The sequence below is a fragment of the Mixophyes fleayi genome, chromosome 3 (genome assembly GCF_038048845.1).
Source record: "Mixophyes fleayi isolate aMixFle1 chromosome 3, aMixFle1.hap1, whole genome shotgun sequence".
Taxonomy (NCBI): Eukaryota; Metazoa; Chordata; class Amphibia; order Anura; family Limnodynastidae; genus Mixophyes; species Mixophyes fleayi.
The window spans coordinates 107,630,859-107,646,689 of record NC_134404.1 but is presented as its reverse complement, the minus strand read 5'-3'; the positions used below and the strand labels follow the sequence as shown (position 1 = coordinate 107,646,689).

The window sequence follows — 15,831 nt, the reverse complement described above, 5'->3', positions numbered from 1 at the left end:
CTTATCTGTATCTTTATAGTATATGTTTTGTATGCTGTTAAATACTGATTTTATACAGAATAGTCCGGTGCAGTGGAAAGGACAATATTAATATTAACAATCGTCTTGTAACTTCATACCTCGTCCCATTGTAAAAGGTAGCTGGTAATTTTTGAACCGTTATCAACCGGTGTCTGAAATAAAAGAGGCATTTGTAATATTTTACACACATAACATTTTATTGTTGCGGTAAAACATATTACAATTATTTTGTTGTTTAAATGATTATTTAAGGTTTCAAATCACAAGAAAGGATACGTAACCAAGAAACCATCATTTGTTAAATTAGTTTGGTGTAAGTTTGCTAATGGAAGGATGGTAAGAGTAACAGGTGATCTATGCAGTCAGAAAGGCATGTCCTTCCAGTGCTGGCACAGGTTTCGTTACCTTGTTGTATGCTTTGCATGGTAGGGCCACACAGCCCTTGACAGCTGCTGATTGGAAAATTGGCATATAATTTGTTAGGTTTTTCCTTAGTTAATTATTTTTAAAAATATTTTTAGCCATTACGGTGCGCCAATTGGATCAAGTTTTTGTTATTTAGAAAGACATGGCTGAATGTAATGGTAGATTTCACAGGTTATGAAACAGGTTTCTGCTGTAGCCCTTGCAAGGAGCATGCTGGGAGAAGGAGTACCGTTGGGGCAGAAGGTGTTGATATTCAGTTCCCAAATGTGAAAGAAACAGCAGATTAATGGACCTTACCTTCCACTGTAGTGTGAGTGAGCTTTTGGTTCTGTGAGACAGCTTAGGTGGGAAAGGACATTCTGGTGCACAGCTGTGAGTGGTGAATGTGATGGGCTCTGAACAGGATCCCTTTACAGACTTATTTGTTGTGTATACCCTAAAACACATGGAACACAGTAGTATATATTTGTTCTGCACCAGGTATGTCTCACACTTCATTCACATCTTCATAAAGTGCAATCCTTTATACCACTAAATCTATAATACAAATTGATCTATATAAAACACACATACAGATCGGAAGAATCAGCTATTTGAGATACAATTGTAACTTTATGTATAACACACTGTCTGTCTGTAATCCCATCGGGCAGTGTTTGTGTAAACTTGCTGATAACAGAGAGCAAAAGCATATACTCATCTGCCTAGCAAATGAAAACACAATGAACATTTTGCATGGCAAATTTGTAAATGTTATACGTATCTCCTCATTATAAAAGTTATATTAGCCATATCGATCTTTTTATAAAACATGCCGTCCCATGCCATGCACTAACATGTCATGAGATGTGTTTAGTATAATGCTTGGCATATGCTGAGAAGAATGTGTCAGGTCAGGTATGGGGCTATAATGGGGCAGACAGAGGCTGCTGTCTCAGGCATCAGTAGTATGTAGGGAACTATGTAGAGTCTGCACAATGTCTCACTGCTAGTGGTTTATACTGTGTTAATAGGTCAAATAAGTATTAAACTGGCATTGTGATGGCCTCTTATAAACAGTGGTTGCCATAAATTGCCACTGATCACAGATAATAACAGTGGTTAAAAAAAATACTTGTAATGTGCTTCATAAAACCCTGCAGTATATCATTTAAATTTAAGAAAAAGAACCCACCAGCCTGGTTTTGGGATCATTAACTCCCTCCATACGGGCATGTAGCTTCCCCTGCATGGAGCCAGGAGAGCCAGGATAGTAGAACAATAAAATCCCCTTTCCCCGCAGCAACACCGCTGTTGTTTTTCTAGCTGAAGTGCAGGAGCCACAAGACTATAACTCACCTGACATGGTAATCTGTCGCTGGCCTGAGGTCCTTCAAATGACACTCTAATTCTTCTCCACTACAGAGACAAATTGTTTATTGAGAGTGAGAGATAAAAAGGCAGAAGTTAATGCAGGTTTCTGCCCTCAGATGTGATATAACCATCAATATAAGGGACAAAGTAATAGAGTGCAGCACATTCATCTGCCTAGACATGTAAATATACCTGATGCACGTAGGGCGTATATGAGATTTCAGATATATGTGTGTGTTTTTATATATATATATATATATATACACACATACACACACACATACATACATACATACATGTACACACACATACATACATGTACACATATACACACATACATACACAAGTTAACCCGTGCATGATACTCATGCATTCTAGTCAAATCAAGCTACTTAAGGTGTTAAAAAGGTTCTTGTCATGCATTTGGGCCATAGCCCAGACCTCAACCACCAACCACTCCCCACTGTCACCCCCGGCAACCACCAACCACTCCCAACTGTCACCCCCGGCAACCACCAACCACTCCCAACTGTCACTTCTCCTTCAAGAAATATATATATATATTTTTTAAATCTTTATAAACACTTTTAACAATTAACAAATTAAATTAACAAATTAAAAACATCTTAGTATACCAAATTTCAGCCCTTTCTGAATTTTTTTTCCCACACACACTAAGAATTTAGTAGGTCAGTGTATAACTCCGCCCAGCAGGTGGCACTGCAGCTTGGTTTTTATTTTTTTCACACACACACACACACACACACACACACACACACACACACACACACAGACAGACAGACAGACAGACTAACACACGCCACTAGACATTTATATATTAGAAACACACACATATATGCACAGCTGTGGACAAGAATATTGGCACCCTTGCGTTTTTTTCTAATAATGCACCATTTCTTTCAGAAGATGTTGGGAATCAGAACTTATTTTGGTATTCACTTATGTATTTCTTTGATTTGAAAAGAAAAACACAAAAAAGCAAAACAAAGTGGCAGCTTGTTCTACTTAAATGAGCCAGACAAACGTGTTGCCACCTTTTAGAAGTAGTCAGAAATAATCAGATTTCAAGCAGTTGATTCTCCTTCTCTCTGGAACTGAACTCACTTAAGGTGAGAAGCAGGTGCCTGCAATATAAAAAATCACTTATTAAACGAGCCTGAATAGAGAAAATGACAAATTCTCCCTTTATGTGTAACTGTGTGTACTGCAATGACACGGAGAAACATCAGACAGAGGATTGTAGCCCAGCATGGACAATCTCAAGGCTACAAATCAATCTCCAGAGACCTTGATGTTCCCATCCTCCATACGTAATGTTATTAGGAAGTTTAAGGCCAATGACACTATAACTTCCTTGCACATAGCTACAAGAGAAAACTTGATTGAAGACAGCAGTGCAGGACTGATATAATGGTGACGAAAGCAACTCGATCAACTGCCAAAGAGTGTCAAGCTGACCTTCAGACACAAGGTACGATAGCTTCAACTTGTACCATCTGTGGCAAGCTCAATGATAGGGGATTGAGTGGTAGGGGCGTAGGAGTGACCCTCTGCTGAGAAAGACATAAGACTGGAGGACTGGAGTTTGTCCAAACATACCTGAACAAGCCAGACTGTCCTGTGGACAGGTGAGACTGAAGTAGCTCCTCATCTCTGTGGTTCAGAAAACAAAATGAAGCTTTCAAAAAATAAGTACACGTCCTACAATCAAACATGGAGGAAGTACCGTGATGTTTTGCGGTTGGCTGTTGCCCCTGGCACTGTGTGCCTTGATATGTGCATGATATCATGCACTCAGGTGTTCTGAAACAGGATTAGATGTAATGGTATTCACAAGCTGCATAGGTCTAAAGGTGTCTATCCTTCAAAACTACATGTAGAAAACAGAATGATCCAGTGCTAATTTCAAGCACTATGTGCCTCCATTGATCAATGCAGTAATGCTAAATGGTGTGGGATGTGGGTACGTGGGATGTGGGTATGTGGGATGTGGGTATGAGTGGCCGATCACGCCAGTTTAAAAAAAATGTGTCTTTCTCACAAAAGAAAAATGACAGCAATACAAATAATCGACAATATCTAAGTAACACAAATATAGTAATACTGGTACGATATGTATATAACAGGGATATGAATCAGTAGCACGTCCTGATTTCCTGTACAAACTCCAAAAATGTAGTGTCTGTAAATAGAGGGGTAGTATCTTTCTTCTGCTGTAGTATGCTAGTCAATATTTCAGGTACATCAACAGCCAAGTGTGTATTAAAATACCTTAGAAGCTCCTTTATAACTTGGTGATATGTTGCTCCGTTCTTGAAAAGAGTCTTGTAGATCTGCTCTATCTACATTATATATAGAGTGTAGGTATGGAAAGAAACAAACGAATTGCGGCTAGAATGAAAAACCCTAAAATGCATATTACTAATAGCGGTAATTCAAACATCATACAATAATCTAAGCTTACTGTGTCTTGCGGTGGTAGTCAGTTTCACAATGACTACAATAGCGACAAGAAGGACACCAACATAAAAATCACGATGACGCTATAGTGTATTCTAGCACCGGGTCCACCCATTGCCGCCTTAAAAGCAACAATCACACTGTGATCACAGTAAATGACAAGGTTAGCAGTGGCCGGATTTTCTCTATTCGCAATTGACAGCTGACAGGTATAACTGCTGCCTGAGAGACAGTTCATCTAAATAATGGTATGTAGATATGTATTGACTGTCGCCTTAATGCTCATCATGATTTTTATGTCGGTGTCCTTCTTGTCGTTATTGTAGTCATTGCCAATACGTACCCCACTCGTGTTTTGAGTATTATGTACATTCAGCATTCATTAGCAGTCCTCTGTGCGTGAGCATGCGCACACTCAGTATGCCTGCATTCCAGTGTGGAACGCAGGGGCTCTTACTTTATGTATCCGTGGTCTAGTGATAAAGAGAAGTGTGCTCAACGCGTTTCATCACATAAGAGGAGTGACTTCTTTAGGAGATGTCGTGTATCATAAAATCTGTACATTACCATACAGAAATCTGAGTCTCTGGGTCCTTCAGCGAAATAATAACCTAAACACACCCCAAGAAGCTCCAAGTAATGGTCCAGATCTAAAGCCCATAGTTAGGAGAGGGAACCCTTCCAATCTGTTAGAAATGGAGCAGTTTGCACTAGAAGAGTGCCAGGAGAGAAGTGCAGGTAGCTCATAAATAGCTATGGGAAGTGGCTCATTGCAGTGATTTTGCCCAAAGGCTGCTACCAAACATTAAGTCTAGAATGTCAATAATTTTGTCAATGACATTTTTTTTTTTCATTTTGCCATTTAAAATGAAACACTCTATTAAATTCAGAATAAAAAAGAAAGGTTATGTATATTATTAACAGAGAAAGAATTGTGGAAACTAAATACTCTTATTAATTTCAACTTATGTTTAGCGGAAATTGTAAGTTATTTGAGGTGCAGGGGTGCCAATATTTCTGGCAACAACTGTACTTACATAGAGAGAGAGCTCAGCTCTTAATGACATTAAGAATACTGTACAATGCAATGTCTGAAATAAAAGATATTCACCGCAAACAAGCAGCACAATACCAGTTCTCAGCTAATGGCACCCAATGTAAGTTCCCTCATGCACACAATATAGACTTCCCTTATTACCTATAAATATATAATGCATCCACACTATCATGGCCACTTAACATATGTTTCACACTTAGAAGAGAATTTATTACCTGTAAATAATCTTGTACTTTCCATCTCTCCCTTTGTCTGATAAAGCGACCTCATAACTACAGCAATACAAAAGGCCATTACTGGATTTATCTCCACTTGGATAGCCGTTGACAGGGAACCATGTTACTAAAGCTGTTTTGGACTGAATGTTAGAAACCTGAAAGGCAAAACATAAATATAAGATAACCATTATTTTTCACATGCTCCAGTACATATAGCTCCTAACACATCTACAAGTCTATGGAACCCAGGGCAGGACAAAGCTGCCATACTGCTTTGGCTAAAGGTAACGTTTTGCTTTCTGCAAATACAGAAATATATTTGTAGAACATTCCATGATTCATCCATATTATTGTGGTAGAGCTGTTATTACTATTGCCAATTGCAATAAAACGTACATTTACCTGTTGTGAAGTGTGTACGCACTGTGTGTAAAATTGTAATCAGTTTACTCCAATACTTCATTTTCCTTCTTAACCAAATGCTTTTTTAAATCAGGTATGTACTATAAAATACGTTTGCATGTAAATAAATGCAAACATACCAATTTTTTGCAGAAAAATAGGCTTATTGGTTAGATGCCACTTTAAAGAAAATACATGCTATATTTTCTACCAGTGCCAAAAGAAAGTAGAATTAAATGAAAGGCGAAAAAACATGGTCATCATCATCTTCTATTTCTTCCTGTTAGGAGAGCAGGCGTGCAATTTGGAACTCATCTTAGGTCCATTAATGTAGTTATTATAGAAGTATGAATATTTTATAGAGAGCAAATACAAAACAAAACTAATAAGAGGAGCAGTAAACAGAAACCTGCTTCACAATAGAAGATATGAAAGTAAGCAGAAGCTTGTCGAAATCTTTAGTTGGGTTTTGGTTTGTACATAAACAATACGTAAAAACCAACATATGGCACTATTAATGAATATAAATCCCTCTAGGTGATAGGAATTTGCAAAGTTTATGGTATAATAATTAAAAAATGTGGTTGCGGTGTAGTGTGAAATTGCTAAAACTTAAGAGTTAAAACCGATTTAAACACCTGTGAGCGCCCCTGTGCATTTGTGTAAAAGCACATTTTCACTGCTGTTTGTGTAATTACTGTAAATTCACGTCAGTGTTATAAAGTGTAGTTTATTTAAAAATTACAAGTTAGAAAATGGAATTCATGTGTATGTCTTAAGTTGGGTACACACTACAGAAAATTACTGCAGATGCAATTTCGGTCTTTTATCATGTGATATGCACGATAATTGGATGAAATTACTGTAGTGTGCACCCAGCTTTAGTTTGTGTATGTGTTCTGCGTGTGAAATGATACACTGTTGTGGTAGTTCTGGGTGCAGAACTAACTCATTTTGAGTTATATTTAGGTAAAAGTTTATGTTTAACCTGCAGTGAAGCTAATAGATAAGCTTCCAGGTCCAGTGTTTCCTTTATCCTGTTTTATCTTCAACAGTCCCTCAGAAAGAGTCCTGAAGACGACCAGTAAGTGAGAAGACTGTAACTCTGATGCACTGATTACTGCTAGTGTTTACAAACATTAAAATAGTTGTTATACTCAATTTTGCTCTTCTACTTTTAGCACATTTTATCATTTTGACGTGTTCCACATTACACTACGCTTAAAGCTGCTCTCCCAGGTAGTCGTGGGAGTTATTTCTGCCCAACTACATTTAAATGGCTGTAGAGGGGTGTGTAAGCAGATCCACCAATCAGAAGCTGCCATATCTGCAATGTCATGGAGAGCATCACTTTTCAGATGGGTCTGTGAGATGAATCACAAGAAAGATGGGTACATGGAGCATCATCATCATCACCACATCAGTCCCTGCCCCCACTGGAGCTTACAGTCTAAATTCCCTAACACACAGACAGACAGACAGACAGAGAAAGACTAGGGTCAATTTGTTAGCAGCCAATTAACCTACCAATAAGATTTTGGAGTGTGGTAGGAAACCAAAGTACCCGGAGGAAACCAACGCAAACAGGGGGAGAACATACAAAGTCCACACAGATAAGGCCATGGTCGGGAATTGAACTCATGACCCCAGCGCTGTAAGGCAGAAGTGCTAACCACTGAGCCACGTGCTGCACCTGAACTTCAGTGAGACATAACTTCACCTAGAGCTGACCTTACTCCTTTGAAGAGCACTTGATATCTTTTACTGTTTATCTATATGTCATTTGACATCTGATACAATGTTTCTTTCCAGGTCCTGAGCTGTCCCCTGTAACATCTTGGCTAGCATTGAGCAAGAACAATGGTACTTGCTGCATATGGCAAATAGCAGCGATGTTGTGTTATAACCATAGTGATAGACATCTAAACAGGATTTTGCAGCACTTAGGTTGTTGAGTTACTGCATTTATAAGCCATTAAAACACCTACCGTTAATTTCTCAATCCCTAAAAGCACCTCATGAGTTTTCTTTATTTCTGGTTCATACTCTGCAATAGAAACAGGTTTGATAAGTAACATAACGATAGACATTCATCACAATTTCATCACAAAAGCACAGTGGAGAGGTGGGTGGCTTAAACATACATTTGCAAATGTGTGTAACTGAGACTTTTGCATTTTTATCTACAGTAGAAATAGCAGATCTGTTGCTGGCTATAGCAGTGTGCTGGGGGAACTCTTTTTGTGTGTTTGTTCCTTTCAGGATAACCCCACCCTTTCACGCACCTGCTATAGCCTATAAATTGATTGAGCAACTTTCATTTCTTTATTCATCACAATTTGTCAGATATTCTAAGCATTGTGGTATAACTTCTATACTCCTGGAATATTGTAATTTATGCTATATCTCACCTAAAAGAAGAAACGTGGCTAAATTGCCATCCATTGTGGGAATGGTGTTAAAGGAAAAATGTATCGTATATTAAGCAGTACCAATAATTATAGTAATTTCTATAAATGTTCAGTAAAACATATACAGAGAATTTATCATTTGTTGAGAACATTAGATTTACCATTTGACTGCTCTGCAGCATTACGAAATGCCATTCTTAAATTGGAATAATGCAAAATCTATCAATTTATTTAGAAGAAAATGAAGATGACTGGAAAGTACACTTGACTTAATCAGAAGTACACAGTGCATAGACTGTATTGTTTTTTAAATAAGTGAAGTTGCTATATAAAATAAAAACAATAAAATCCTTTGGGGACAGAATCATGTTGCGTACACCAGCAGTTCCTGAAACTGATTTCCCATGATGCAGTCCTTCATTACATTCTGCTTGGTTGGCGTCAGCCATATATTGATTTGGTGGACAATAAATAAGCAGGAGTCTCTTAGAGAACACCAGTTACATACCAAGCCTTCAGGTTGGTATTAGACCCAACAGGTGAGTATAACATGGACAAGTTCTGAGACAAAAACTACAGATAGCTGTTTCACCCTATCTGAGGGTGCAAATGGAGTTCTAAGCAGATATAACTCCTGCAAATGAGATGGATATTTGAACGTAGGTGTGGGGAGCTCCCTTCACTCTGTTAGTAAAGGGTTATATCTATAATATGTCACACGCTGAACAGGAAATACACTAATCTATATTGATGAGCCACAAATAATAATACCCAGTGTAGAGAACATTGTCATAACAGGTTGTCATATAGATGGTATTCTAAGGAAATGTGCTTATTTCATATCGTCACCCGGGGAGATTAATAAAGTTCCTTTAATGTTTTTCATATTCTGAGATTGTCTCTATAATAGTTCACATGTCCAGGAACCCTGTTATACACAGATTAGCCACAAGCAGGCCACATTGCCTACATCTTGCTCTGAATACGCCTTGGGTCAACCAATGAATCAAAGGGATGCTGTTTATATGATGTTCTCGGAAGGGACAGCTTTGCAATGGAGATATTTAATTGCATAAGAGATCTATTATCTGGAATGCTTGGAACCAAGAATTTTCCACATTAAGATATTTATTACATAATTTGGATCATAATGCCAAAAACACAGTTACAAATAATCTCTGTTTCCCAGCAGTGCCCCTGGCATTCCCATACTCTATAAATTGTTTAGCAGAGCTCCTCACAGTAACTACATTAAGAAACAATTGGTCATCATGTCTGTGTGTATCATAAAACCATTAAACAGCAGCATACATTTACTTTTTTACCATTCTGGTCATCAGAACTTTCTGGATATAGTCACTATGCAGAAGTGTAAAGCATATTTCACCTTTCTCAGTGCAAGACTCTTACTCTCTTACTAGTAAAAGAAGGAATGTTTTTAACACCTAATATACAGTAATGATATCATACATGACAACTAGAGAGAAATATATTACTGTCATGTCCTGATTATAATTAACAGTTCTTCTTCAAAAGACCCGAGATATTTAAAGAAAACAACAACCCTATAAACACATTTCCACTGTGCAGAGGTGGGACTAGCGGGCTGTGGGCCCTGATGCAGGGGAGCAGGGATGTGGGCCCCAGGGCAGAGGAGCGGGGAGGAAAGAACCAGGGCCCACAGCTCACTAGATCCCCGTGCAGCAGGGCCCATTATCTCCATGGGCCCCGCATCTGCTGCACCAATGGTAGTTCCGCCGCTGGCACTGTAAACATATGTCTGCACTATTTGGGACAATGAAAGCCAATCAAACGTTAGTCAGTGTAATGTAAGCTTCCCTCTGACTGTCAGCAATGGATTACACCATATGTGCTTTACTTGCACTATTTTATTAAATAAGCCCCTTTATCTGCACAAAATGCTACATACTTACAGTGATGACATTTTATAAATAATCCAGTTAAACCAAGTGCTCTGGACCTATTTGTGCTTCATTACCTTTACATCCACTAAGGTCATTAATATATGGGGGAAATCTGACAGACAATAGCACATTTTGCACAGCACAAACATAGACATTGACACGTTTATTACGCTCTGTAGTACATATTATGGAGCATTCTTGTACAGACAGCCACTAGCAATATTATCTTTAGCGCAATAGAGTGCAAGGTGGAGAATTTCACATATATAATATATAGACTTATATGTACTTCAAATCAGTTGTATGATATATACAAATCTTGCCTGACTACAGTTTACAAAGTACAAGGTAGGATATATACAAGGTTTCATTAAGAAGCCGCTCCATCAGCATGTGCTAGTAAGGTTGGTTATTTCATTTCCTAATATCACTTTACTTTTTAAGGCACACAATACACCTATGTACAGGTATTCCAGGCACAGTTAGTCTCCCACCTTTAGTACAGTAACTGTGAAGACTGAAGTATCTGAGCCACATTGCCAGCATGGCTAATAGATAGCTTTCATGTTATGGTGTCCATCAAAGAACTGGACTGGAAAACAATCAAACTCCAAAGTGATCAAACTGCAATCAACCAAGGCATTATATATTGGTTGGAATGGTCAGCTGAATTGGATATTCTTCCCATTTTAACTACCACTCTATCTTAGTCATTTAGTCGCAGCATTGTGGCTTCCTGTTACATGAGCACCCAACAATATACAACATGGGAGCCATAATTCAATATAGATTAAAGCGGACACAGAAAATGTGTTTTGAAGCAACGGCGGCAACATCACTACGGCTACATTTATGTGGATGATTGTAACTGCCAGACAAATGTGGCTTTTCTATCACATGAGAGCACTTCAGAAATGCAATTATTTTACAGCTGAAGACTTCTCATTGGACAGGGAAATACTGCAGCTCCCAATGCTGATCAGTGGAGAGAAACTGTTGAGACAACAAGGGTCAATTACAAAGGTGCAAAACAAGCAACTCTCGGAATATCATTTCCACCTGTTGCCAGATGTTAGAATTACATTGAGGGGTGCTAAATGTTTATTGGTGGTGGCAGCATTATTCTCTTCAAAAGAACTTTACATGACCTTGGAGATGGTAAAAAACCCTAATCAGCCAATACTCTCAATGCTATACCTTTTGCAACTTCCAGGCACATTATTATTATTATTTATATAGCGCCAATCATATTACAGAGCTGTACTGAGAATATCAAATCACATCAGCCCCTGCCCCATTGGAGCTTACAAATCCCTAACTAACACACGCACACACACACACGCACGCACACACACACACACACGCACGCACACACACACACACACACACACACACACACACACACACACACACACACACACACACAGACACACACAGACAGGTCCATTTTGGTAGGAGCCAATTAAGCTAACAGCAGATTTTTGGATGGTGGAAACCCAGGGGGAGAATATAGAAACTCCACACAAATTGGTCACAATAAATTTAAGACACAAAAGTGGAGAAAAAGTGAAAAGTTTTAATTAATAAAGTGGGTGGTCTAAAAGTGGTAGTCAATGGACTGTGAAACAAGATTTCCACTCTTTTTGGCATGCATGTCTCCAGTAAGACTTGGAATTCCACAAAATTAGCCCCAGATTGTTTTTCTGGGAGCAGATCCCAAAACCGCAATGTGTGCATGTTCCATTTTATGCACAAGGTAGACATATAGGTGTATATACACACAACACAGACATATAGGTGTATATAGACACAACGCAGACATATAGGTGTATATACACACAACGCAGACATATAGGTGTATATACACACAACGCAGACATATAGGTGTATATACACACAACGCACACCCATATGTTTTGCACTTAATGTTCCTTATTGACCTGGAAGTCTACCACATACCAATGCCAACATACATAGACACTTTCCAATACAGTGACCAGAACTAGTACTACTCAACATGTTATGTTATTGTTCCAGTAACACATGACTTCACAGTGTACCTTTTTGGGGAGATAAAATATAACTAGGAAGCTGCTGAAGTTGATCGGACGTGTTTACTCACACCTCCTGAGCAATCAAGCCTAAAGAGATTGAGCCAACTAAAAATGCATATATATATCTAGATGGTCATAATATCATCCAAACACAGAATCCATATATAATCTGAGAAATTCCCTGATGGCTCTCCACCGGCTCATGACTCTCACCTGGCCTGGGACATGGCCACAGAGTACTACTCACAACATCCCCTTACTGCTGGCTATGAATCCTCTCCCCGATTCTCCACTGGTGGAGAAGAAGCAGTGTAGTAAAGAGGTTCCCAGTACTCCACCCTCCCAGGGAGTGAAGATGTTCTTCCCTGGCCTGCGACGACACTGCTGACTGTAACTCTCTTTAGCACCTGCAGCATCCCTTCCCTGCCAGCTAAGGAAGATCCTCTCACCAACCACTAGTCAGTTTGCTGGAGAACCAGTCATAGAGTAATGAGATTTCCAGTGTTCCAGCCACCCTGTCAGCTCCTAGTGAACCCCAGAGTTCAAGCTGTCCTGACAGAGCTGCATCACAAGCTGGCTGTAGCCTTCATCCACTCCCATAAGAACCTGGGCAGCTGTAACCCAGACAGCTACTGGCACAAAGGAAACCATCTGGGCCTGCTCGTGAGCTTTACTCCAAGGTCTAAAAGTCCACCTGCAGTCTATTATTTGTGTCTTCTCGGAGCCACACTGCGGGCAGTCTACACTTGTGCCACTCCACATCTGGTCTGACAGCAAGTCTCCCTACTTCACCCCATGCTTCTTCTACCTTTGCAACCGCATCCAATTTTACCTTACCCCCTAGCCCGCTTCCTCTCCATCCACTACTCCAACTCATGCTCCACTCGGTCCCTTCCAAGCTTCTCTCCTCTTGACTCTCTCAGAATCGCCTTCTACTGCACCATCATGGATCACACTCTTAGAGACTGAACTGCTCCACTGCTATCTACCTCTACTATGCAGATTAATTTCCATATATCTCCACACTGCCCATCACCTGTAATCCTGGTGATTTGTTGTGTTAACTGCATCTGTGCATTTATTATTCTGCTAAATTGTACCCATGTCCCTGTTATTGTGCTATTGAATCTGTGGCGCCATCACAAATAAACAGTGATAACAATGAAAACAATGAAGCGAACACGCTCACTCTAATAGGAGGACACTGTTCAGCTTCTTTTGTTGAAACAATATATTTATTAGCGCTGGTAACAAAAAAGTGTCATGGATAAAAATGCAATGACGCAGCCTCAGAGGTATAAATCATGGTTTCATTCCCCTGAGGATGTGCCATTGCAAGCACAATACTAGACAGGCCTCCCGCTGACCTGCCAAATCATTTATATCCTTGATACCGATTTTATTACTAGCACTAATAGAGATACAGTTTCAACATAAGAGGACTAACATAAACTTCCTTTGATCTGGTTGAGTGCAGTCACTTACTTCTTACATTTCACATTACTTCTGGGTGTGTAGAAGCCACAACAGCATCCTGCACCACAAGCCTTGGATCAGTAACTAGGTGAAACCAAGGATTAGATGACTGAGGCACAGAAGATATTATTTACAGAGCACTGGTTCTTCCCTACATTCAAAGTGTTTATGGTGACCTCAACGTTATGGAGACATGGTAAGATTATGACCTCTTGCATTGAATGCAGGTTATAAAAATTCAACAATGAATAAAATTGGCATTAAAGGAATCTTGAGTACACGTCTCAAATGACAAAAAGGGTTCAACAATGGGAAATGCCAGTTTTACATTCAGTAACGTTTTTAAAATCAGTAAAAACAGCAGCTGGCAACAACACATTTATTGTTCTCTGAGGAACATAAACAGAAAAAGATTTTTTTCCAGTAATATATGACTTTTCCAGTAGAGGGCAGTCAAGACAAAGACTACAATGTGGATTTTAGATCTTGGGCAATGACAAATTGCAAATATGTAACTCTGTACATTAGAGTAAGTAAATTCAGTAGTGCTTGGTGTTTTCTGCTAATTTTAGTCTGCATTAATTTTTATTAAAAAGAATTGCACATTTGTAATAATAAAAGTAATCCACATGTCAATAATAAGTCTATAACATCAATAAACAGATACACTGGGTTCTATAAATAAAACATATGATGAATTGTGTTCCTTTAAATATGTTATGCTAAGAAATGTAATACAGTTAATATGCCTTTTTGTCATCATACTGGAAATGGTCATATTGTCCATGTTACTAAAATCTCCTAATCACTCCTGGACCTGTTGCAGTTTGGCTTTTCCCTGGACCAGCCCCTGACATCCTAGTTTGTGGAAAGGACTGGACTTGGATGTATGTAGGGCTGGAAAAGTGTCTGCTGGGTCTCTGCTGTAACCTGCAGTGGAAAAAGATTGGGAGAGCCAGCTAAAGGCTGAAATGCTTTTTAGGGTTGGGACATAGTACTTTCTGATTTGCTGTGTGCAGGGTTCATTAAGTGTATCAGCCAGCACCTGTGTGCCTAGGACTCACCATTTGCACTGTCTGCTATATGCAGCTCAACACAGATTTTATTACACTGCTATCCTAAGGCCACATACATTCCATCCTTAGAGTTTGAAAATTTTAAAATGCAAGAAAACAGGCATATTAATCACATTATATTTATAAAAACAGTGATAAAAGACAATGGCGCTCAGTGCAATAACACAGTCACGTGGATATATTGTACCTATATTAAAAAATCACATACAGTAGGCTGCTTCACTTTATACATCAATTGCAGATGTGGCACCTAGATAAATACAAAAAAGGAGCACCAAACATAGTGTGATAACATCAAATAGCAATAAAGTGACCATATATTCCAAATTGGTCTCGTACCAAAAACAAAAGATAAAATCGCTTATCTGGACAATAGTATCCCTTGGAACTCCAAAAGTTTCTTCACGGGTACTTGGACCTTCTGCGTCCTATCCAATACTAGAACTCAATAGGAAATAGCAAATAATAGTGTAGTGTGTTCATAACAAAAAAATGAATATCCTTCTATAAAAGATTTTTAATTAAAAACCATGCCATATCCATTTATAACAATAAATTGCCCGTACATTGTATAAAAACAAGGCAAGCTTATCTGTAAAAAGGACTCATCCAGAAATCCTTAGGAACCACTTGGCCGCAAAAGATCACAGTTCCTTCCACCAGAACAGATGGCTGCCACGAGTAATAGATATTTCCTTCACTCCTCTGGACACGGAACCTCCTTTCTAATAACCAACCAAGCAGCCGGAAAACCGATGCTCCCTTGACGCGGGAGTGGTGCAAATAGGTGCAGGAGGACCCTTCGGATGTTTTGATACTTACCCTTTTGAGAAAGTCTTTACAGACGAAACGTGTCAAGGGAGCATCGGTTTTCCGGCTGCTTGGTTGGTTATTAGAAAGGAGGTTCCGTGTCCAGAGGAGTGAAGGAAAT

The 15,831-nt window shown here is 39.1% G+C and overlaps 1 protein-coding gene across 1 annotated transcript in view; it reads right to left on the bottom strand.

Moving 5' to 3' along the window:
• The window catches only part of FNDC3B (fibronectin type III domain containing 3B), a 270,448-nt gene that overhangs the window by 90,326 nt on the left and 164,291 nt on the right, over positions 1 to 15,831 (bottom strand). The window contains exons 7-11 of the mRNA XM_075202134.1: positions 7,947 to 8,005; positions 5,554 to 5,711; positions 1,786 to 1,845; positions 745 to 883; positions 120 to 173 (exon numbers count right to left, since the gene is read on the bottom strand). Of these exons, the coding sequence (XP_075058235.1) occupies positions 120 to 173; positions 745 to 883; positions 1,786 to 1,845; positions 5,554 to 5,711; positions 7,947 to 8,005 (470 nt within the window). The remainder of the gene's footprint in view (positions 1 to 119; positions 174 to 744; positions 884 to 1,785; positions 1,846 to 5,553; positions 5,712 to 7,946; positions 8,006 to 15,831) is intronic.